The sequence below is a fragment of the Ovis aries genome, chromosome 26 (genome assembly GCF_016772045.2).
Source record: "Ovis aries strain OAR_USU_Benz2616 breed Rambouillet chromosome 26, ARS-UI_Ramb_v3.0, whole genome shotgun sequence".
In the NCBI taxonomy this organism is placed as follows: domain Eukaryota; kingdom Metazoa; phylum Chordata; class Mammalia; order Artiodactyla; family Bovidae; genus Ovis; species Ovis aries.
The window spans coordinates 30190972-30217094 of record NC_056079.1 but is presented as its reverse complement, the minus strand read 5'-3'; the positions used below and the strand labels follow the sequence as shown (position 1 = coordinate 30217094).

The 26123-nt window shown below is 41.5% G+C and overlaps 1 protein-coding gene across 7 annotated transcripts in view; it reads right to left on the bottom strand.

Annotated features, from left to right (window-relative positions):
* UNC5D (unc-5 netrin receptor D) overlaps nt 1-26123 on the bottom strand; it is a 638805-nt gene that overhangs the window by 248514 nt on the left and 364168 nt on the right. For all 7 annotated transcript variants that reach the window (XM_004021770.5, XM_042241215.1, XM_042241214.1 and 4 more), the window contains exon 3: nt 10412-10555. In XM_004021770.5, coding sequence (XP_004021819.1) covers nt 10412-10555 — 144 coding nt within the window. The remainder of the gene's footprint in view (nt 1-10411; nt 10556-26123) is intronic.

The following is a 26123-nucleotide window of genomic DNA, read 5'->3' as shown; positions in this document are numbered from 1 at the left end:
GTTCAGTTCCATTCAGTCACTCCAACTCTTTGCAACCCCACAGATTATAGCATGCCAGGCTTCCTTGTCCATCACCACCTCCTGGAGCCTACTGAAACTCATGTCCATCGTGTTGGTCATGCCATCCAACCATCTCATCCTATGTCATCCGTTTCTCCTCAGTCTTTCTGCCTTCAATCTTTCCCAGCATCAAGGTATTTTTCAATGAGTCAGTTCTTCACATCAGGTGGCCAAAGTATTGGAATTTCAGCTTCAACATCAGTCCTTCCAATGAATATTCAGGACTGATTTCCTTTCAAATGGACTGGTTCACCCTATATTCCATGGGTATATTCAGTGTGTATATACTCCATGGGTTCAGTTCAGTTGCTCAGTCGTGTCCGACTCTTTTCGACCCCATGAATCGCAGCTTACCAGGCCTCCCTGTCCATCACCAACTCCTGGAGTTCACCCAAACTCATGTGATGGTATAACTGTGTGGCTACTGGTTATAGTTTAGATGATCATTAGATACTTTTGAAATATTAGAAATAAAAAATAGAAATAAGAGAATACTGAAGTATTATAGTACTATTATCAGTTCAGTTCAATTTGGTCACTCAGTCGTGTTCAACTCTTTGCAACCCCTTGAATCGTAGCACACCAGGCATTCCTGTCCATCACCAACTCCCGGAGTTCACTCAGACTCACGTCCGTTGAGTCAGGGATGCCATCCAGCCATCTCATCCTCCGTTGTCCCCTTCTCCTCCTGCCCCCAATCCCTCCCAGCATCAGGGTCTTTTCCAGTGAGTCAACTCTTTGCATGAGGTGGCCAAAGTACTGGAGTTTCAGCTTCAGCATCATTTCCTCTGAAGAAATCCCAGAGCTGATCTCCTTCAAAATGGACTGGTTGGATCTCCTTGCAGTCCAAAGGACTCTCAGGAGTCTTCTCCAACACCACAGTTCAAAAGCATCAATTCTTCGGAGCTCAGCTTTCTTCACAGTTCAACTCATCCATACATGACTACTGGAAAAACCATAGCCTTGACTAGACCGACCTTTGTTGGCAAAGTAATATCTCTGTAGTTCCCACATAACTTGATCAAAAACCAAACTCAGCATCTTGTTCTCCATAGTAGTTTCTTCTACTCTGTTCATGATCTCACTTCAGGAAATCACCATTCATTCAGTCACTTTAACCCCAAGTCTAGAAAGTCCCAAACCTGGGGTTAATTCCTGAAGGTCTACTTCACTTCTCCTCACCACTGCATGCAAGTGGCCACATGGTCATTTCATGTTCCTGTTGTCTCCAATTTTCCATCCAGCAAAGTCAAGCCCCATCAGCAGTCCCATAGCTTAGCACAAGCTATGTTTTGAGCTTTGCTCCCCTTTAAATCTCTGTGGCTGAACAACAAGATGGGGCAGGGGTTCGAAGGTATGACCATATTACTGCCTGATTATGACATTGCAGTGGCCCCAGACCACATAGATGACTAAACTCTTAGCAGAGGATCCAAACATCCTCCACAATCCAACCTGCCTACCTCTTCTGGAAGCCCCAACTCCTTGTTTTCCCACATAGTTCCATGCAGTTTCCACACTGGTCCATTTTTCTGGACTTACAACTCAAGCTCTCTCCTTCACCTGAACATAGGATCTTCAACTCAACCCTCCTCCTTCCTAAGGAATTAGCCCAGAAAATACACCACAGGACTCGAGGATTAGTAAATTATCCTTTGGGTGAGCTCCAAAAACACACTGTGCTTACTCTAGCCACACTCCCTTGAAAACGACTTGTGTATAAGTCTATGCTATTCACTATACTAGAGTATAAACTCTTCAAAGGAATGGAATTTAATGTATTGTGGTGCTATCTAGCAAAAGTGACAATTACTCATGGCTATCCAGCACGTTCACACCTTGGTTAACTTTTTTTTGACACTCAACCAATCTCTAGAATGCACGTCTTTGTCCTTACTTATCCTGGTAGAAGGATACTAAACTAATTTAACAATCATATCATGAGGCTCCAAAAGTCCTCAGAGATGGACAACGATAAGTCATGTTTTTGTTTTGTGGGTTTTTTGGTTTTCTTTTGTTTGCTTATTATCCGTTCAGACTATCTGTCAGAAGGTTTCTTCAGTGGAGAAAATAAGAGCTGAATTGAAGCAAAATCTATATCCTCTTCATCTTAAACCTCTATGAGAAATGGCCTTTTAGAGAAATGGCCATTTTCTAGGAATTTTAAGGTTTATTTCATCAGAATGGCAGACTGAATTGTGATTTCCTAAAAAAAGGTGCTGGCCCTATTTCTGCAAATTCTTCTCAGTAAAATAATACTTGGCAATCAATGACATGAAGGAATGTTATTTGGTTGGGGGATTTTTTTTTTTCCCCCATCGGCCACAGTAGGAAATGCTATGAAGTCACACACTGCTATCCAGAAGTTCCCATCTTTAAGGTCGATGTACTCAGTTATGCACACATTAAGCAAAAGCAGCACAGTTTACACCAATTCCATAGAAATCACCCTACTCTACTCATAGAATCACAATCCCTTACAATTCAGTGTTACTCACACTTTCTCCTAAACGCCCCTACTGGCAGAGGAGAATGAAGTCACATCCCCAAGGCATTTAGGGATAGAGCCTAAAAAGATGTGGCATGCCCAAAAGGGCTTTGAGGTTTCTAGTTCCATCTCCACAATTCAGGAAAATTTTTTTTCCATATTTGTGTTCATGTTTATATTTTATTGATCCGAAGGGAAATACAACTGGTATTTCAGAAAGATGGACCAAGTTTATCTTGTAGTATCTTATATCCCCAGGATACCCCATCAACATTCCTACACAAGGCTAGAATTTCGAGATATCTGTAGTTAAAAATGACCATTTATGTAAAACGTTCCTCAATTTAGCCTTGTCTAATGTTTCCCTAGGGTTAAATACAGATGAGCTATGTATGGAAGGACTATCACTCAAGTGATGCGATCTCCTCAGTCTAACTCATCAGGAGTGATTCATGGATTTGTCCCACTGCTGGTGATGTCAACTGTGACCACATGTTTCAGGTGGTGTATGGTGGGATTCCCTATTGCTAACTTACTAACTCCCTCCTTGCAATTAGTCAGTGACTTGTGGAGAAATACTTTCATGTTCAGTTCTATGAACATTCTTTTACTCCTAAAACTTTTAGCCACTGATTTCAACATCCATGACACTTGTCTAAATCAATTAATTTTATGACAGGTGCTCAATGATCTTCCATTTCCATCATTCTTTCTACATTTATTCATTTATTCTATTATAAAAGAGAGCTGTCTCCTCCCATTTATTTTTATCTTCTTTTAAAAATATATCAGCGTAGATTCATGGATTCTTATTTAATAAGTTATAACCTTTACTACAGTCTCTTTTGAGACTCAAATTGTCCCAGATTTGACCTGTCAAAGTCCTTTCGAGGTGACTGCTGTTTCTTTTTTACAAGTTCAATTTGAGGAACACTACACAAAATGACGGACCTTTACACTTGAAAAAATTCAGTGTAATGAACAACAAAGGAAGACGATGCAATTATTTGGATTAAAGAAGGCTAAAGAGACCTTGCACCTGAATGAAAGCCATGATCTAAGATTTTTGTTATTGTTATAAAGGACTTCCCAGAACAACTGATAAAAGATGAATAAGGTCTTTAGACTGGACAATAGAACGGTATCAATGTGAATTTCTTGATAAATATACTACAGTCATGTCAGAAAATGTGTTTTCTTACAAACATACAGTATTTAAAGCATTTAGGGGAAATGTATTTAGGGTAAAGTGAGCATCATGTTTGCAACTTAATCGTAAGTCAAAATACAAACCATCACTGTCTAATTACAAATACATCCACTGATAAACACAGAAAGACATGATCTCAAACCCAATATGGTCAAATGATAACATTTGAAGGTTGTGAGTAAAGAGCTTAATGGGATTTTTTTGTACTACACTGCAACTTTCTCGAAAGTCTGAATTCTGTCACAATACATTTTCTAAAAGAAACCCCTATTAGTCACCTGCTCACCCAATGCAGTAATTTCTTTTGCCAGTATCACCACCAGCAGACATACAGCCCTCGCTTGCTTATGTACAGTTTGCAGGAGAATGTAGTCCAGGAAGAATGCGCCGGTATACGCACATTTCTAGTTGCTGGCTTGACCCCAAATATGCTATCTTAAAACTTAGCTCCTGTGATGTGGCCTCTGGCTTTGGAGGAAAAACAGAATAATCTTGTCTCCAGTTCCATATGGAGCCAGTTGGAATGTGTCCCTAGCCTTTAGGCCAATTAGTCCCTTTTTATAAAACCATTACACATACAAAGTGATTTCCTGAGTCATCACCATTACTGTCATCGTGGCTATTTCATGGGTGTGAAACAGAATGGTTGATTTATTGTTCTAATACTGATGGCGTGAAACTCTTGATTTTTGAACGAGGGGCCCACATGTTCATTTTGCACTCAGCACCACAAATTTTGCACACAGCTCTGCTGCCACAAGCCTACGGGAGCACTTTGGTGTAAATTGGACACCTACGAGAACACGGTCTTGGCTATAACACGGCCACAAGGAAACCCATCCCCTTCACTCATGTGGTTGCAACCACATTCTGGGGTGTATTCCTGTCTGGTGGGGTGCAGGCTGCATTTCAATGTCCATCCCCTTCCTTAGCTACGTACTCTAAGCACCAGATAAACATGAAGATGCTTGTTTTATATTTAATTTTGCCATCAAGAGAGGGTTATGGACAGCTTTTAGTATGTGAAATTTTCATCAAAGCCATGAAGCCAAGATTCCTAACAGGTTTAACTGGGTATCTCCTCTAAGTTTTGAAAATCACTGTCTTGGACCTCCTTGGCAGTCCAGTGGTTAAGAATCTGTCTGCCCGTGCAGGGAACACGGGTTTGATTCCTGGTCCAGGAAGATCCCGCATGCCATTGGGTAACCAAGGCCATGTGCCACAACTACTGAGCCCGCGAACCTCACCTACTGAAGCCTGTGCACCCTTGAGACCACGCCCTGCAACAAGAGTAGCCCCTTTTTGCTGAAACTAGAGAAAGCCCATGTGCAGCAATGAAGACCCAGCCCAACCAAAACTAAAGATGTGAAAAAAAATATTTTTTTTAAGAAGAGAACACCCTCTCCCACCAAAGCAAATAAAAACTAATACTGTTCTTGCTATGGAGCTGTGAAATGAGGGAGGGAGTTTCATAGCTTTTAAAAGAGATTCTCTAAGTTTTTCACTCATTCTTGGCACAACTGCATAGATATTTTAGGAAGAGTGTCTCCAATAAGCTATTAAAGTTATATTCAGGATCCATATTTTATAGATTCCTCTTTTAAAAAATAATCAACAGTGGGTTCCTGCTTCAATTTATCTCAAGCTGCCAACTTGCTATGTGACTGCAACAGGCCAATGTTTCTCTCAACCCCCAATTCCCATACGGCAGAAGAAGTTTCGAGTGTCAAGACGAGTGTGCCTGACCAAAGGGTTAATGACAGACGCCAAACATGTTGTAAGCAGATGAAGAAGAGGAAGAAAAACGGGAAGGAAGAGCAATGGCTAAGCAGCCAAATGTTCCCCCATGAAAATAAACAACTATGAATAATTGAATATTCCTCGTTTTGACAATCATCCAGCAGCAGAAGTAACAGACGCCACCGCGGTCTGACTACCTCCAGCTCGACTGAGTCAGACAAACGAGAGGAGGCCCGTGGGAGATGCTCCCTGAAGACGGACTTCTGCCAACTTGGTGGGGAGAATGTGGCTGGGTTGTATTTATTTATTTACCTTTAGAAAAACACTTTGAAATAGAGCTTCAGCTACTTCCAGCCCTAGGCAGCTGGATGGGCAGCCAGCATCTCTCTGGCATGGGGTGGAATAATGAAGGAAAATGCAATGGTTTAAGATGATGGGCACTTCAGCTACTAAAACAAAATCTGTACCAATCTTTTTGGCCACTAAGGAATAGCTCATGATTTTACGTAACTATATATACATATACATATATATAAATGCATTTATATATAATAAAGTATAAATATATATATATATGTATTGTGTGTGTGTGTGTTAGTTGTTCAGTTGTGTCTGACTCTTCAAAACCCCATGGACTGTAGCCCACCAGGCTCCTCTGTCCATGGAATTCTCTAGGCAAGAATACTGGCATGGGTTGTCTTCCTGACCCAGGGATCAAACCTGGGCCTCTTGCACTCTAGGCAGATTCTTTGCCATCTGAGCCACCAGGGAAACCTACATATGGATTACATGTGTGCATATATTGTTGTTAAACTGCTCAGTCATGTTGGATTCTTCATGGCCCCATGGATCGTAGGCTGCCAGGCAAAAATACTGGAGTGGGTTGCCATTTCCTTCTCCAGGGGATCTTCCTGACCTAAGGATTGAACCTGCGTCTCCAGCATGGTTGGCAGATTGTTTATAACTGAGCCACAGATAAGCCCACGTGCGTATATATATACACATATATATTATATACAGGTGTGTGTATGTATGATATATACCTGTGTTTGTGTGTATAAAATTTGACCATATGGAAGAACTCAATTATTCAGAAACAGAGAAAGAAAGCAATCACTGCTTCCCTCAAGGAAACACTTCTACGCACATGAACTTGTTTTTCTGTATGATGGTTCTCAAATTCCCGTTTAACAGAAGAATGCAATCAACTGGGCTTAGTAGCAAGAACACTCAGAAGGATGAATGGATGGATTTAAGATCTGGTTCCATGTCTTCTATCTATCTGCTGGAAGATCTGTGGTCACGCCATCTAACCTTTTTCTCAATGTCATTTTCTCAGTTATTAAGTGCCAACTACTTCCTAAACAGTGCTTCCTAAGGTGTTCTAGGTTTTAGGGTCTTCCCACACAAAGTAGGGTCCACAGACCAACTGGCAATATCGGCATGATCTGGGAACTCTTAGAAATGGCAGAATCTCTGGACATAGAGAATGGCATAGAAATGGCAAGGTCTGGACATACTGAATCCTCTTAACTGAATCATCTACATTTTAACAGGAAATCAGCTGATTTGCATGCATGTTGAAAGTTTGAGAAGCCCTGTTCCTGGGTACACTGTCCCAAGGTTATACAATCATAGAATCACTTGGATAACCTCATATAAACACATCTTCCCTAGTCCTTCCTCAGGTCTGGGTTAGAAGCCAGAAATCTACATAGTTAACTGATTCCCAGGTGGGACCATTTCAAAGAAAATATAAGTGACAGGAATAAAATAATAGTGTCTGTATTTTTTCCCTTGAAAATCAGATGATCTCTAAGTGATAGCATGCCAGCAAGCTTCCTGGTGTTTTTGTAGAGATAAGCTAACACGATCATGACAAGACATCTCTCAGGTGAATGGCTCAGATGCCACGAAGGTTTTGCCCACTGCAGTTTTGAAACTGCTAAATTTTTAATGGAACATTGGTTAAATGCAGGAAGTATAAGAAGCTCTGATGTTGAACTGCAATCGTTTAATCAATCATACAAAAATGATCCTAATTTTGCAAAGTCCCCTCAAGACAATTGTCATCAAATTCATAAGCTACATTCATATATCAAAATCTTTATTGAGCACATGAAGAGGCCTTTAGCACTTTAAAAACCAATCTTAAAAAAGAAGAAATATAGTGACAATTATATCAAATTTGGTTTTTCATTTATTGGGAATAAAAACTATCCTCATGTGCAATATGTTATTTGCTGGGAAATGCTTGCAAATAGCAGGCAGAAATCCCTTATTTCAACAAAACATGAAAGTTATAAAAAAAAAGAAGAACTGTCTTTTTAAATTTTTTTTAACCCTTCTGCAAGTAAATCAAAAGAATTCTAAGCAAGGTCCTAAAGGCAGTTTTTCCCTCCACTTTTGATGCCATTAAACATAGTTAAGTTTCATTTACATTTTAATGTACACTGGTTCCCAAGTCAAATGCAATATTTAATGATAAATCATGTCTTGACTTGCATAAATAATTTCAAATAAATGAAAGAATCTGTCACTTGCTATATAGGAAGAGATTAAAAATATGTTTAAATATTAGAGATTATATTAAGCTAACTGCATAACATGGGCTTTAAAGATTTTCTTTTTTACTAAAAATCACATCTTTATTATAGTCATGTGTGCATATCCTGTACAAGAATGACCAAATGATTTTTTAATCACTAGAGAGATTTGCATGATTATTACCCCAGAAGTATCAGCTGACTCTAAAAAGTAGGCAGTGAAAAGAAAAGTGTTTTCCATTTTTTAAACTTTCTTAAATCCTATCCCACTTTTGAGAATTGGATACTTTGGGGTGGCCTCAAATGAAGTTTTAGAGTCTACATAGCCATAACCCACAGAAAAATTACTAAGGCACCAGAAATGTAACTCAGTTCAATTAGTTTAAGTATTAACACACGGGCTAATGATGCTGGAGATACAGAGGATCAAATATGTCATAATAACTGATGATTGATAAGAGTTAACTCTGTGTGAGGTATGATTTTAGACACTATAGTTATCAATACCTCTAACTCTTGTAACAACTCTACAAAGTCAGCACCCTTTTATCATAACATTAGATGCAGAGAGAAGAATCAATTGGCCCCCATCGCAACACTAAGCAGTGGATTTAGTAATTGGAAACCAACAGGACCCCAGTATCTGGGTTCTCAGCCACGAGGATACACATTGTTGAAACAGGAAATGCTTGGAGCAAAGGCCCATGTCTGAGAAGTGAGGGTGATGCGCAGAAGGTTAACGTGCTTAGAAGGACGGAGCACAGTGTATACAATCAAAGGCTGTGGAAGTTAACAAAAGATGGGTTTGAGCCATTCTCTGCCAAATTTTCTAAGGAGGGGGGGAACCTTTGGAGGTTTCTAGAAGGCATGTAATTGCCAGGAATGAATGAGCAAGTATGGAGGTGACAGAGTTTGGAGATGGACAGATTCATGAGATGCTATATACAGGATATCATACATGTGGGGCTCAAGAGGTAGCAGTAAAAAGAAGGGGGCAGGTGATACGGAAAAGACAAAGGAAATGGCGGGAACTTGTGTTGAAATTCCCTACACGGTTTTGCTTCTCCTCTCTTTGGGCCCTAAAGGATAATCTGCTTCACCCTGACTAGGGTCAAATACCTTGGTGAGGCTGACCGAGGCCACACTAGGAGCGCAGAGCTGGGCGTCTTAAGGAAGAAAAAAATCAAACATTCCCTGTCTCAGCTGACCAGTCATAAAGTTATTTGTGGGCTGAAACAACCACAGGTACAGGGAAAATGTCTCCCACAGCTCTTACATCAAAGAGAACAGCTTACAAGATGACCTCCTCCTCGGCCTCCAAGGGCCCAGTCAACATGCAGCTGAGAGCTTCCCAAAGTGTGAGGACAGTGAAGGTGATGGGCCTGTGCTGAGACGGAGATTTCATTTCCCCAGAAACAGAAATGTCTCTGCAACGCACAATTTATTCTTATTCTCAAGCCCCAAACCATCCACATTTGTTACGAAGAACTCCTTGAGTCCTCAGATAAATGGCCCTTGACCTATATTCTTCACGGCACTCTCAAAAGCAGCATTCGAAAAGGTATTAATACAATAACAACAACAGTAGCCATCTCTGGCCTCCTCTTTTGAGGGGCTGTGGCATGGGCTTTTACACTCCTTGGCACAGGAGATATCAGGCGGACTCATTGGGGTGGAAGGGATGAAGACATTTAAGGAAGAGAGAGGAAGTTGTGTATTTCTAAACATGTTTGAGATGATAAAAACACTGATGCTAAAACGTGATGAAGAGGTGTTAGGCTCTTCTGAAAGGCAATCTTTCTTTCTTTTTTTTTTTTCCCCTCAAGAGCCTTTTTGTCAGTCCTACTCGGGTCAAACAAATGCAGTTTTAAAACCCATTTCCATGTTTTAAGATTCAGAGGAAAGAGGTTTAACAGGAGGCTATAAAACTCCCTTAATCTTTAATGTCTTATTTTTGCAGATTTGCTGGCAAAGTACAGTAAACAGTCACTGCTCAACATTTCCCATCAATGCCCCCTGAACTGTGTCACTGATGACGAAGAGCAGAATCCATTTGCGTGGGTTTTTCTCTTTTCTTTTTTTGGGTGGAAACCATTTCTCCTGGTATTGTGGAGGCACCTGCATTTTGACAACCTAGGCAGAATCTCTGAGCCCAGCTCATTTGCTGATTGTCTTCCAGAGGGAATTCTCAAACATTAAAAACACAATTTTAAAAGAGCGGACTGATTAGAGGTGGAAAGAATTCTGATGGTTTCTTGCCGTCCCCTCATTTCCCCACTGTAGAAGCAGCTGGCCTGTCCTAAGCCCCTCTATGAAAGGCTAGTCTGTGCCGCTACAGGACAAGGAGGTCACCCTGAATATACTCACAGGCGATGCGCACGGAGGCCTTCCTGCTCTTGGAGGTCCCCAGGTGGCTCCACGCCACACACTGGCACCAATAGTCCTCGGGCCCGTGGAAGTCCTCCACCTGCTGCCTGGTGACGTTGATAAACACCTCCCGGACCTTCAAGCCTGCAGAGGAGACAGAGCCAGTCCACTGAGGCCGGTGTATTCCTCACAGAGAAAGTTAAGGCCAGCCCAACCTCTTCCTGTTAATTAAAACCATTCTGCTTTTAATCAAGGCGAGGTTTTAATTACTTTGACAATAATATATTACTGCTAATTAAATTCCAACAGCTGAGTAGGCTGAAAGAACAAGTGTAAAAATATTAACCAATGTGGTTCCCATACAATAGAATCGTTTTCACACTCCCTTGACACCATGCTTTCTTTTTTTTTCCCCCAGCTCTTATAAACATTATTATTATTATTTTTAATAGCGTATGGTTGACTTACAATGTTGTGTTAGTTTCAGGAGCACAGCAAAGCGAATCAGTTATACATATACATACATCCACTCGTTTTTAGATTCTATTCCCACATAGGTCATTACAGAGTATTGAATAGAGTTCCCTGTACTATATAGTAGGTTCTGACTAGTTACCTATTTTATACACAGGAGTATGCAAATATCAATCCCACTCTCCCAAGTTATTCTCCCCTTTCCGCTCTTTCTCGATGTAAAATCTACCATGAAGAATGTAGCCCCGAATTAATTGCTGGGATTCTAGAGACTAAAGAGACCTCAACAAGTCAGCCCCAGAACACAGTTCCAGGCGGTTCTAAACGCCCCCACCTCTGGGTATGGCAGGAGAGGGTCACTGTAGCCATGCAGCGTAGAATCAGGAGGGGACAGAGGTTATGCATGGTGAAGAGTCCAGGAAACCAAGGAAAAGCCAAAAACTCTAGACAGCACAAGGGATGCAGACAAGCTGAAATAAGTTGATCTTGAATGCTTGAGAACCCAGGAAGCAAGGTTCTTGGTGCAATGGAATGAGGAGGCAAACAGAAAGAGAAGCTTTTATAGAAAAATGGGTGAAGACTACATTTAGGAAATGGGATAAACTAAGGCCTGACCTTGTCATTCTTTCATTACTGTATCTTTGTATTCTCCATCTAACAGCCAAAAAGTTTGCCTGGTGTATCTTATTGGGGAGTGTGAATTCCTTCCAAACCTCTATCCAAGGACTATCAGCCTTCCTTTTGGGGGGAAAGGACAGCCACCTTGCATGAAGTGCTGAGGGGAAAAGGACACCTTCTTCACTAGCATCAGGTAAACCATTACGAGCAGGAGAGCAGCCTTTAGAGTCAGCATGCTCTCCGCAGCCAGCAGCATGTGCCAAGCCTGTGCTCGGCCCTGGTATAGGCTGCATGGGAGAAAAAAAAAAAAAGCTTACTGCATCCCACCTAAGTGCCCAGCATCACTATAAGCCTTTCATCTGCTTACTCTTTATATTTCTGCAGTGCACTGACAGAGCTGAGGCTGCTGCAGCCTCACGTTGCAGACCAGAGAACTGACCTAAGAGTCATTTGTCTGCAATCACAGTCTGTAAATGGAAGATCCAGGATTTGACCCAAACCGGGACGCTGCACAGGCCCCTCACTCAAATTCAGCTCACATCAGTTCAGTTCAGTCGCTCAGTCGTGTCTGACTCTTTGCGATCCCATGAACCACAGCACGCCAGGCCTCCCTGTCCATCACCAACTCCCGGAGTTCACTCAGACTCACGTCCATCGAGTCCATGACGCCATCCAGCCATCTCATCCTCGGTCGTCCCCTTCACCTCCTGCCCTCAATCTCTCCCAGCGTCAGAGTCTTTTCCAATCAGTCAGCTCTTCACATGAGATATCCAAAATACTGGAGCTTCAACTTTAGCATCATTCCTTCTCAAGAAATCCCAGGGTTGATCTCCTTCAGAACGGACTGGTTGGATCTCCTTGCAGTCCAAAGGACTCTCAAGAGTCTTCTCCAACACCACAGTTCAAATGCATCAATTCTTCGGCGCTCAGCCTTCTTCACAGTCCAACTCTCACATCCATACATGACCACTGGAAAAATCATAGCCTTGACTAGATGGACCTTAGCCGGTAATGTCTCTGCTTTTGAATATACTATCTAGGTTGGTCATAACTTTTCTTCCAAGGAGTAAGCGTCTTAATTTCATGGCTGCAGTCACCATCTGCAGTGATTTTGGAGACCCAAAAAATAAAGTCACACTGTTTCTACTGTTTCCCATCTATTTCCCATGAAGTGATGGGACCAGATGCCATGATCTTCGTTTTCTGAATGTTGAGCTTTAAGCCAACTTTTTCGCTCTCTCTTTCACTTTCATCAAGAGGCTTTTTAGTTCCTCTTCACTTTCTGCCATAAGGGTGGTGTCATCTGCATATCTGAGGTTATTGATATTTCTCCTGGCAATCTTGATTCCAGCTTGTGTTTCTTCCAGTCCAGCATTTCTCAGGATGTACTCTGCATAGAAGTTAAATAAGCAGGGTGACAATATACAGCCTTGAAGGACTCTTTTTCCTATTTGGAACCAGTCTGTTGTTCCATGTCCAGTTCTAACTGTTGCTTCCTGACCTGCATACAGATTCCTCAAGAGGCAAGTTAGGTGGTCTGCTATTCCCATCTCTTTCAGAATTATCCACAGTTTATTATGATCCACACACAATAAATTCAGCTCGGTCCTCATATTTCAGGTACTTACACTTAATTATGGAAATAAGACTGATGCATGGTATATTTAAAGAAACTTTGGGTGCATAACTAGGCTTTTTCCTTTATGTTCAAAAGGAATTCAGGGGACAGAACCCTGACAACAGTTAGTTTGAAGGAGCCAGAGAGTCTTGGTGGAGGAGGTGGAATTTGATTATTCCCTGGGTGCTGGTAGGATTTAAAGAACAAGAATGGAGGTGAACTAGTCAGTCTGGGGAAACTCTGCCTTCCACTCAACCAATGACATGTTATTCATAGTGTGTGATGAGAGTGCTTTAGGGTCCCATCAATCAGCATGTACACAATTTGAGTGAGACTTTTTGAGTTTCTGGGAGGTACCATACATAGAAAATCATCTTGAGGACAGTTGATCATTCACATCTTTGTTTGCACAGGGCATAGAAGCACACCTTTTACCTTATCAGAGATTTAAGTCCAGAAAGCCATCTCCTACATGGAACAGGAAAGAAGCCTTAGAGGGATTTTGATTGTTACTGCTGCCACTGCTTTTCTTTAATTTGCACTTAAATAAAAGAAGTGGGAATGAACAGACCAGGGCAAGGAGAAGGCAGAGCTAGCAGGTGAAGAGACTGAGAGAGCAAGTAAGATTACTAAAGAGTCTGTGAGGGCAGAAAGCATACTGGAGTCTGCCGTTCATACTGGGGATTTGAGAGTTAGGCTGAATAAACAAAAATAATGAACAAGGCTGCAGAGAAGAGGACTTGTTTTATATTTCCTGGTTTTGATTTGAGGCAAATGATGGAGGATCTACTTTGAGCTGTGCAATGGAAGAGTTTAGTTCAGTCCAGTCACTCAGTCGTGTCCGACTCTGTGCAACCCCATGAATCGCAGCACGCCAGGCCTCCCTGTCCACCATCAACTGATAAGCTTTCTACAATATTTCTATGAATAAGAGACTTGCCTTTCTAAGTTTTTCTAGACTATACCAAGAAAAAAGTTACTGAAACTGATAGTGAACTTTTTCTTAAGCAAAAGGAATATCCATGAAAATATTTAGAAATTAGCTTGATTTTACTTTGTTTTCTAATAACTAACATTTGAATACATTGAAAGATGATTTAAGTAATTTATTACTTGTAGGTGGATCCCTTTCATAAAATGGATGCCAAGAGTCTAGTTCTCAAAATTACCTTCTCACTTTCCTTATCTTCTCTGTTTGTTCTAAATGTGTAAAGTGCCCCGTTAGTTGGTTTTCCCTTTCCTGAACTCTAAAGAAATATATAAACTACATTCTCAATGACATTATTTGTATTTAGTATTATAAAGTTATATATAAAATTACGCGGTTTCTAATGATAAAGAATCTAAATCTTTGGCATCTCTTCAGAACAACTCTGAAGACTTGAATTCAGTATGTTTCTAAAGAAAATGAAATGATGTATTAAACATGCTATTATACTCCAACAACACTTTCAGTTCAGTTCAGTCGTGTCCGACCCTTTTTGACACCATGAATCGCAGCATGCCCGGCCTCTCTGTCCATCACCAACTCCCAGAGTTCACTCAAACTCATGTCCATCGAGTCGGTGATGCCATCCAGCCATCTCATCCTCTGTCGTCCCCTTCATCTCCTGCCCCCAATCCCTCCCAGCATCAGAGTCTTCCAATGAGTCAACTCTTCGCATGAGGTGGCCAAAGTACTGGAGCTTCAGCTTTAGCATCATTCCTTCCAAAGAACACCCAGGACTGACCTCCTTTAGAATGGATGGGTTGGATCTCCTTGCAGTCCAAGGGACTCTCAAGAATCTTCTCCAACACCACAGTTCAAAAGCATCAATTCTTCAGTGCTCAGCTTTCTTCACAGTCCAACTCTCACATCCATACATGACTACTGGAAAAATCATAGCCTTGACTAGATGGACCTTTGTTGGCAAAGTAATATCTCTGCTTTTAATATGCTATCTAGGTTGGTCATAACGTTCCTTCCAAGGAGTAAGTGTCTTTTAATTTCATGGCTGCAGTCACCATCTGCAGTGATTTTGGAGCCCCCCAAAATAAAGTCTGACACTGTTTCCACTATTTCCCCATCTATTTCCCATGAAGTGATGGGACCAGATGCCATGATCTTCGTTTTCTGAATGTTGAGCTTTTAGCCAACTTTTTCACTCTCCTCTTTCACTTTCATCAAGAGACTTTTTAGTTCCTCTTCACTTTCTGCCATAAGGGTGGTGTCATCTGCATATCTGAGGTTATTGATATTTCTCCTGGCAATCTTGATTCCAACTTGTGCTTCTTCCAGTCCAGCGTTTCTTATGATGTACTCTGCATATAAGCTAAATAAGCCAGGTGACAATACATAGCCTTGACGTACTCCTTTTCCTATTTGGAACCAGTCTGTTGTTCCATGTCCAGTTCTAACTGTTGCTTCCTGACCTATATACAGATTTCTCAAGAGGCAGGTCAGGTAGCCTGGTATTCCCATCTCTTTCAGAATTTTCCACAGTTTATTGTGATCCACACAGTCAAAGGCTTTGGCATAGTCAAGAAAGCAGAAATAGATGTTTTTCTGGAACTCTCTTGCTTTTTCCATGATCCAGTGGATGTTGGCAATTTGATCTCTGGTTCCTTTGCCTTTTCTAAAACCAGCTTGAACATCTGGAAGTTCACGGTTCACGTATTGCTGAAGCCTGGCTTGGAGAATTTTGAGCATTACTTTGCTAGCATGTGAGATGAGTGCAATTGTGTGGTAGTTTGAGCATTCTTTGGCATTGCCTTTGAGATTGGAATGAAAACTGACCTTTTCCAGTCCTGTGGCCACTGCTGAGTTTTCCAAATTTGCTGGCATATTGAGTGCAGCACTTTCACAGCATCATCTTTCAGGATTTGAAATAGCTCCACTGGGATGCCATCACCTCAACTAGCTTTGTTCGTAGCGATGCTTTCCAAGGCCCACTTGACTTCACATTCCAGGATGTCTGGCTCTAGGTGAGTGATCACACCATCATGATTATCTTGGTCGTGAAGATCTTTTTTGTACAGTTCTGTGTATTCTTGCCACCTCTTCTTACTATCTTCTGCTTCTGTTAGGTCCAGACCATTTCTGTCCTTTATTGAGCCCATCTTTGCATGAAATGTTCCCTTGGTATCTCTAATTTTCTTGAGGACATCTCTAGTCTTTCCCATTCTGTTGTTTTCCTCTGTTTCTTTGCATTGATCACTGAGGAAGGCTTTCTTTTTTTTTTTTTTTTTGTAATTTTTAAAAAAATTTTTTAAATTTTAAAATCTTTAATTCTTATATGCATTCCCAAACATGAACCCCCCTCCCACCTCCCTTCCCATCTCTCTGGGTCATCCCCATGCACCAGCCCCAAGCATGCTGTATCCTGCATCAGACATAGACTGGCGATTCGATTCTTACATGATAGTATACATGTTAGAGTGCCATTCTCCCAAATCATCCCACCCTCTCCCTCTCCCTCTGAGTCCAAAAGTCCATTATACACATCTGTGTCTTTTTTGCTGTCTTGTATACAGGGTTGTCATTGCCATCTTTCTAAATTCCACATATATGTGTTAGTATACTGGCTTTCTTATCTCTCCTTGCTATTCTTTGGAACTCTGCATTCAGATGAGTATATCTTTCCTTTTCTCCTTTGCTTTTTGCTTCTCTTCTTTTCACAGCTATTTGCATGGCCTCCCCAGACAGCCATATTGCTTTTTTGGCATTTCTTTTCCATGGGGATGGTCTTGATCCCTGTCTCCTGTATAATGTCATGAACCTCCATCCATAGTTCATGAGGCACTCTATCAGATCTAGTCCCTTAAATCTATTTCTCACTTCCACTGTATAATCACAAGGGATTTGATTTAGGTCATACCTGAATGGTCTAGTGGTTTTCCCCAGTTTCTTCAATTTAAGTCTGAATTTGGCAATAAGGAGCTCATGATCTGAGCTACAGTCAGCTCCCGGTCTTGTTTTTGCTGACTGTATAGAGCTTCTGCATCTTCGGCCGCAAAGAATATAATCAATATGATTTCGGTGTTGACCATCTGGTGATGTCCATGTGTAGAGTCTTCTCTTGTGTTGCTGGAAGAGGGTGTTTGCTCTGACCAGTGTGTTCTCTTGGCAAAACTCTATTAGCCTTTGCCCTGCTTCATTCCATACTCCAAGGCCAAATTTGCCTGTTACTCCAGGTGTTTCTTGACTTCCTACTTTTCATTCCAGTCCCCTATAATGGAAAGACATCTTTTTTGGGTGTTAGTTCTAAAAGGTCTTGTAGGTCTTCATAGAACCATTCAACTTCAGCTTCTTCAGTGTTACTGGTTGGGGCATAGGCTTGGATTACCGTGATACTGAATGGTTTGCCTTGGAAATGAACAGAAATCATTCTGTCGTTAAATCCGTGTATCCAGGTGTGAGGTGGGGTAATTGATATGCCTGACTTTCCCTGTCATCAAATGAGGAGACTTAGAGAGAAGACATTTGGCAATCAGCTCTCACTGAAGAAGCATTCAATAAGTCAAAAATCTGTTCATGCTAAAAAGGAATTTATATACCCAGGTCTCCCGCATTTTAGTCAGATTCTTTACCAGCTGAGCCACAAGGGAAGCCCAAGAATACTGGAGTGGGTACCTTATCCCTTCTCCAGTGGATCTTTCCGACCCAGGAATTGAACTGGAGTCTTCTGCATTGCAGGCGGATTCTTTTTTAAAAATTAATTAATTCATGTATTTTACTTTACAATATCGAATTGGTTTTGCCATACATTGACATGAATCTGCCATGGGTGTACATATGTTCTCCATGCTGAACCCCCTCCCACCTCCCTGCCCATCTAATCCCTCTGGGTCATCCCAGTGCACCAGCCCCAAGCATCCTGTATCATGCATCAAACCTGGACTGGTGATTCGTTTCACATATGATATTATACATGTTTCAATGCTATTCTCCTGTATCATCCCACCGTCGCCCTCTCCCACAGAGTCCAAAAGACTGCTCTATACATCTGTGTCTCTTTTGCTGTCTTACATACAGGGTTATCGTTACCTTCTAAATTCCATATATATGGGGGTTCAGGATGGGGAACACGTGTATACCTGTGGTGAATTCATGTTGATGTATGGCAAAACCAATACAATATTGTAAAGTAATTAACCTCCAATTAAAATAAGTAAATTTATATTAAAAAAAGATTTTCAGTAAAAAATAAATTCCATATATATGCATTAGTATACTGTATTGGTATTTTCCTTTCTGGCTTACTTCACTCTGTATAATCGGCTCCAGTCATCCACCTCATTAGAACTGATTCAAATGTATTCTTTTTAATGGCTGAGTAATATTCCATTGTGTATATATACTACAGCATTCTTATCCATTCATCTGCCGATGGACATCTAGGTTGCTTCCATGTCCTGGCTATCATAAACAGTGCTGCGATGAACATTGGGGTACACGTGTCTCTTTCAATTTTGGTTTCCTCGGTGTGTATGCCCAGCAGTGGGATTGCTGGGTCATAAGGCAGTTCTCTTTCCAGTTTTTTAAGTACTCTCCACACTGTTCTCCTCTGGACTAGTTTGCATTCCCACCAACAGTGTAAGAGGGTTCCTTTTCTCCACACCCTCTCCAGCATTTATTGCTTGTAGACTTTTGGATAGCAGCCATTCTGACTGGCATGAAATTGTACCTCATTGTGGTTTTGATTTGCATTTCTCTGATAATGAGTGATGTTGAGCATCTTTTCATGTGTTTGTTAGCCATCTGTATGTCTTCTTTGGAGAAATGTCTGGATTTTTTATTAACTGAGCTACCAGGGAAGGCCTACATATATATATATATATATATATACATATATATATATATATATGGAGAGAGAGAGAGAGAGAAATACACACATACACAAATTATGTATCATCATTGTGTGGTGTGCTTAGTCATGTCTGACTCTTTGCAACACCACAGACTGTAGCCCGCCAGGCTTCTCTGTCCATGGGATTTCCCAGGCAAGAATACTGGAATGAGTTACCATTCCCTTCTCCAGGGGATCTTCACAACCCACTGATGAACCTGTGTCTCTTGTGTCTCCTGGATTGGCAGGCAGATTCTTTACCACTGTGTCACCTGCGAAGCCCAAAGTATATACACATATATATACACAAATATATATATACACACATACATATATATATACATATATATATATACATATATATATATGTGTGTGTGTGTGTGTATTATATACACACTTATTTTTAGTTTCTCTATCTTTTAAGAATGTCTAAACCCATCAGCTTCCTCTAGGTTGCAAATGAAGATAAACACCATCTCAAAATGGTTCAAGGTCATGTTTATAAAGCAGACAATTTCCTATCCAAACCTTAAAACATGCTATGAGTCAACCTAGGCATTGTGGTGCTTAAAGGGTACCTGGGGCCTGTTTTAATGAGACAGAGGAAGACACTCAAGACACGGAGTAAGTTTACACTCACAGATCCCTAGAAACAGGAGGCACATCACCCAGGGCTCCACGGGGAAGCACCAGGGTCTGTCAGGAGGCAGAGGGGTTGGGAGACAGGGGTAAGAGACTTTATTGCAGTTTCCTTGGGAAGAACTGGAGAGGCAAGGCAAAAAGATTTAGAGTTGGTGAGTTTGCTTCCTGTTAGTGGACTCTGGGAGAGAATGGCTGTTGCTACTTGTCTGGTACCTGGTCCCAGGTTAGGGCAGGAGAATAAGAGTTTAATAAAAGGAACATTGGGGGTAAAGCTCTGTATCTGTTGGTTTGCTTATCAAGGACGTGCTTACAGGTGAGTCATTTGTATCTCTAGGAATGAGCTATCCCTGGGTAAGACATTCCCTTGAAGGTCAGCGAGACCCTGAGATGTCAGAGAATCAAATACTAAACCTTGAAAAACACAGTTACTACACATGGACAGCTATACATTTGCTTTGGAAAGCAGACAGTTGACCACAGACCCCCACAGTGAAGGTCATAATTGATCTCACCCCATACATGTCAGGAAGGCTTGCAACCTCTCATTCAGACTAACCACAGCTGAAAGGGGAATGCTGAAGTCACGATTTCAGCATTACAGTGCCTTGGTTTCAAGTCCTTCAAAGAGGCTCCCCCGTGGGTTTGGAGAAGTGGAATGACTATCAACCAACTATTTCCAAACACAGTATGCTTTGGAAGGTAGCATCAGGGTGTCAGGCTTCTTTAAAAGCTATAAGTAACTTCACAATCTATGTACCACCCTCCACAAAAAAAAAAACAGTATAGCATCTCTCTGGCTTAGGCTTTTTTCTTTTTTCCTAACATGAGGTCTTTAGCCTTGTGAAAGCATCCCCCATGGGAAAACCAAAAATAAAACTACCATATGAGTCAGCAATCCTACTGGCACAAGTGGGGAAATACCCTGAGGAACCTGTAATTCACATGTACCCCCAGCGTTCACTGCAGGACTGTTTATAACAGTTAGGACGTGGGAACAATGTAAATGTCGGATGACAGATGAATGGATAAAGATGGTGCAAACATACAGTGGAATATTACTCAGTCAGCAAAAGGAATGAAAGAGAGTTATGTGTGCAGACATGGATGGACCTAGAGTCCGCCCTATAGAGTGAAGTAAGTCAGAAAGAGAAAAACAAATAACTGTATATGAATGCATATATATGAAACCTAGAAAAAATGGTACCAATGAACCCAATTCAAAGCAGGAATAGAGACAGAGATATATAGAATGGACGTGTGAACACAGCAGGTGAGGGGAGGGCGGTCTGAATCAAGAGAGTAGCACCTTCACATTCACACGTGGGATCTCTACGAGGACCTTTGAAGGGCAGGAGGCCCAAGAGAGAGGAGATACATGTCTACTTAGGGCTGACTCACTTATCATACAGCAGAAACTAACAACACTGTAAAACAACTGTATTCAAATTAAAAAAGAAGGCCACAAGTGAATTAGATAACCTCCCCTCTCCCATAAAGTATAGTGTGCTCTCCATACCAGGCCTTTTTCTTCTAATATGAAATATTTAGCCTTGTCAACTATACCCTCCAGGAAAACCCTTGGGAAATTGCAGTTTGTCTCCATTATACTTTTCTCCAGCATAACAAAAAACATTTCATAAAAATAAAATATTAAATAGTGTATACTCTCATGAAGTGAAGTGAAGTGAAGTTGCTCAGTTGTGTCTGACTCTGCGACCCCATGGGCTATAGCCTATCAGGCTCCTCCAGACATAGGATTTTCCAGGCAAGAATTCTGGAGTGGGTTGCCATTGCCTTCTCCAGGAGATCTTCCCAACCCAGGTACGGAACCCGGGTCTCGTGCATTATAGGCAGACACTTTACCGTCTGAACCACCAGGGAAGAGTATATACACTCTCATAAACCTTCACTATTGTTCGATATTGTGTGTGTGTGTGTGTGTGTGTGTGTGTGCATTAATAAAGTGCTTCCCAGGTGGTGTGGGCTTCCCTGGTGGCTCAGATGGTAAAGAATCTGCCTCTGATGAGGGAGACCTGGGTTTGATTTCTGGCTTGGGAAGATTGCCTGGAGGAGACAGCGGCAACCCATTCCAGTATTCTTGCCTGGAGAATCCCCATGGACAGAGGAGCCTGGCAGCCCTCAGAGGAGCCTGACAGTCCATGGGGCTGCACAGAGTCAGACAGGACTGAGCAACTAAGCACAGCACACACACAGGTGGCACAAAGGTAAAGAATCCATCTGCCAATGCAGGAGACATAAGTGATGAGGGTTTGATCCCCGGGTCCAGAAGATCCCCTGGAGGAGGAAATGGCAACCCACTGCAGTATTCTTGTCTGGGAAATCCCATGGACAGAGGAGCTTAGCGGTACACAGTCCATGGGGTCACAAAGAGTCAGACACGACTGAGCACAATGTGTACATGCACTAATAAATGTATATGCATACATGTGTAAGTGTGTGAATTTACACATATACATGAGAAATCACGTCTGAGAAACATTCATTTAAAGCAGCTCTATTTCAAGACTCCTTTACCCACTCCCTCAGCCCCCGGCACTGAAGTTCCTCCATTGCTGTTGTAGAATCAGCATCTACTTCTCCATCTCAAGAGATGGCAGCTAACTTGTTCAGAGGAAGTGCTACAGGGGAACAAAAATCCCAGGCAAATGGAAGCTGGCATGTCATAAATAAGACGAGCACGGTACCTGATAACTTGTGCAACTCTAATAGGCACGGAAAAGTCCAACCCTTTAAATTATTGTGCAAATTATAACCATCAGCCTTTGTTATGGAGGAGAGTCTTACAGAAGATAAAAATATGACTATGGAACTGAAATGCTAATAAGCTTTCTACGCTGCGGATGGTTTAGTTGTAGAGAGACGAATGTTGGCAGCAGATGAGTAATTGCTCCGCATGTACTAAACACAACAGAGCTGCACAGAACTTCATCATTTGTCACCTTTATTTGTTTAAATGAGAAAAATGCTGACAGCAGTTATTGCTATAATCCCCTTATTTATCAGATAGGAAACACTAGTTAGTCTTAGCAGGTCTAATCCTGTTGGGAGAATAAAAGTTAGGGAATTTTCAAACTAATTGAAGTATATGCTTCACTGTTCAGAGAAGAGAGATACAGAGGAAAGGAGGGAACAGAGAGAAAAAGGCTGAAAATTATCGGGTTGACCAAAAAGCCCATTTGAGTTTTTCCCTAAGATGAAACAGAGTATTAACAAAAGGGCTCTAGCTTAAGTCCTAACTTGTTCTTTACAAAAGGGTTCTAGAGTAGTCCTTAACGTTCAGCACCATGCCAGCTGCAGCCAGTACCTAACAGCTGTCCCTTTGCCTTTCATCTTCTGATTATCATCAGACTTCCAGGAAGGCCATCAATACCATCCTGCCATGGTTTTTGCTGCAAACTAGTTCTCAGATGCACCTGGGGATGGGGGCCTGGGGAGGGTTTCACACGGTTCTCTGAGGCTAAACACATCACCACAACTGGATGTTCAGTCTTTGAAAGTTCTCTGTAGCAGGATACTCAGATAACTGAATAACTAGATTCAAGGGAAAAAAGGAGAATCCCTCTTCCTCCTGTAATATTTTCAAACCACACAAAAGTAGTTAAGAGGCTAGTGGCTGGATTGTGGTGAACTGTTTCCACCCTAATCTCTGTGCCCATTTCCCTAGACTGTTCTAGCTCAGTGCCATGCCTACTCCAGGCCTGGCTTTCTACACTGAGCAGTTTCATGATTGGGAATTAACCCAGAGAATGATTCTATTGAGTTAGCTTGCACAGATAAAGCTCCAAAGAACTATTCTAATACAGCTTCACGAGTAGTATGGGATCTTGCTCAATTTGGGGCAAGAGAAAAAAAAATCAAACTCCCCACGAGAAGCAACCACCTCTTATTCAAGAACTTCCTTTAACAGACCAGCATCTCCTTCGATCCCTCAGTCCCTCTGATGCGTGTACTTGGCTCTGACACAGCCCCATCTCATTCCACTGTCTACTATGAAGATGGAAAACAGCCCATTCCATTTAAAGAAGTGAATCCACCATGCATAAGAGGGGCCATTTTCCATTTGTCTCTTACTAGTCCAGGTAGTAGAGGAGAGTGAAGAAGCTGGCTTGAAACTCAACATTAGAAAAAATAAGATTATGGAATCTAGTACCTAGTACCACCACTTCATGGCAAATGGGGAAAAAAGTGGAAGCAGTGACAGATTTTATTTTGTTTGGCTCCAAAATCATGGGGGACAGTGACTGCAACCATAAAATTAAAAGATGTTTGCTCCTTTGAAGGAAAGCTGTGACAAACCTAGACAGCAAAGATTAATTAAAATTTAAAAACAGAGATATCATTCTGCCGACGAAAGTAGAAGAAGCTATGATTTTTCCAGTAATCATGTACAGATGTGAGAGCTGGACCATAGGGAAAGCTGAACAACAAAGAATGCTTTCAAATTGTAGTGTTGGAGAAGACTCTTAAGAGTCCCAAGGAGGTCAGACTAGTCAATTCTAAAGGAAATCAACCCTGAATAGTCATTGGAAGGATTGATGCTGAAATTCCAATACTTTGACCGCCTGATTCAAAGAGCCAACTCTTTGGAAAACACCTTGATCCCTGAAAGATTGAGGGCAGGAGGAGAAGGGGGCGATAGAGAAAGAGATGGTTAGATGCCATCGCCAACTCAACAGACATGAATTTGAGCACACTCCAGGAGATAGTGAAGGAGCGGGAAGGAGGTTATGCTGTAATCCATGGGGTTGCACAGAACTGGACATGATTGGTGATGGAACAACAACAAGAAGCCAAGGTTTAGAGCCTAGAAAGTAGACTCAAACAGTAAGTTTCCCCAAATTTTGAAGAACATATTATCATTCTTGACTAATCATTGTATTATGTGTATGTCTCTACTTTTATTAACGTCATCATATCCATCATCCTAAAACTATGCTATTACTAGTCCTATTATTTAGCTGCAGGTCCCATATCATAAGAAACAGATCAAAGACACAGTTGACAACATACATTATTTTTACAACATTGTATTGAGGCCTCAGATGTGCTTGCCACTTTGCCAGGCGCTGAAGATACTGTGACAAAGCAAATGATGAAGATTCCTGTTCTCAAGGAGCTTGTGGATGAAGCAGGAGACACTTCACCCTGCCCCAACATTGGAGTGTGACAAATTCTACAACAGGAGAAGCACAGGTTGCCAAAGATCACACAAGATGGGCTTCTAACCTCTCGATAGCATCACCAAAAGCTTCTAGGGTGGGCGACATTCTACCTACAACCTGAAGGGCCAGTATTTAGCTCAGGGTCTAGGGCAAGGCTCTAGTAAAGACACATGAATCTGACCCATATTTGAAGATTTAAAACTTTGAGATGCAAAGAAGCCTTTAGATGGAACTGTGCTTCCATTTCTTAAGGGAGCTTACACGTCTTCAGGACAACATGCTATACTGAAAGTAGCAAACTAAATGGAGCTAATTGAAAGGTAGATCCATATTTCATTTTACTGGCAGATGCTTAATTAGGGCTAAATGTCTTTTGCCACTTTATCCTAGCAACAAGATTAAAATGTATTTTGATTAAAAAAAAAAAAAACCCATCCTCCTTTGAAAGTGCACTATGCCTAATGAACACTTTTTAGTTTCCCCTGGATAATAACCACTCCACATATCCCTCAGAAGTATGGCAAGTTCAGTCTTAAGTACAGAAACTAAGAATACACCCAAGCTCTCCAGTTTCATCCTCACCGGAGATTAGAATTAATCATCACAGAGGTGTCTGGCAGAGGAAAGTAAATTAACTTGATAGCGTGGTCTGATAACAGACAGAAGGGAAATTTAAGAAGCAGGAGTAGGGAAGGGAGCATTATTTAGAGGACAGGACCCCTAAATGACTTACTCAGACCTCACTCACAGCTTGTGGGTAACCCACCCATGATTTTCAACCCTGTTGCCCCAGTCAATGGCTTTTCATTCCTGCAGACACTACAACAACTTCCTGGTAGTAAATTATCCTGAGATCATCCCACCAATTCTATCTCCCTCGGTGATAGCAGGGGCTCTGCGAATCACCAAGACAAAATGTAAATCAATGCAGTGAATCCTAGGCAAATAAGATGTCATCCCACGAAAGACAACTCTTTACCTATTAATAATACAGATGCTGGGAAAGATTGAGGACAGGAGAAGCGGGCGGCAGAGGATGAGATGGTTGGATGGCATCACTGACTCAATGGGCATGAGTTTGAGCAAGCTCTGGGAGATGGTTAAGGACAGGGAAGCCTCACGTGCTGCAATTCACGGGGTCACAAAGAGTCAGACACGACTTAGTGAATGAACAACAACACACTAGCACTTTTTGGAACTCTAGAAGTTCATAATTTTCTATTTATTTTTAGAAGCACAGAAACTACTACTGCTGCCTATTTATACATTGGTAATACTGTAAAACAATGAAATGTTTTATAACTGAAAAGATAAAATAACACACTGATTTAGCAGTTTTATATTTATCA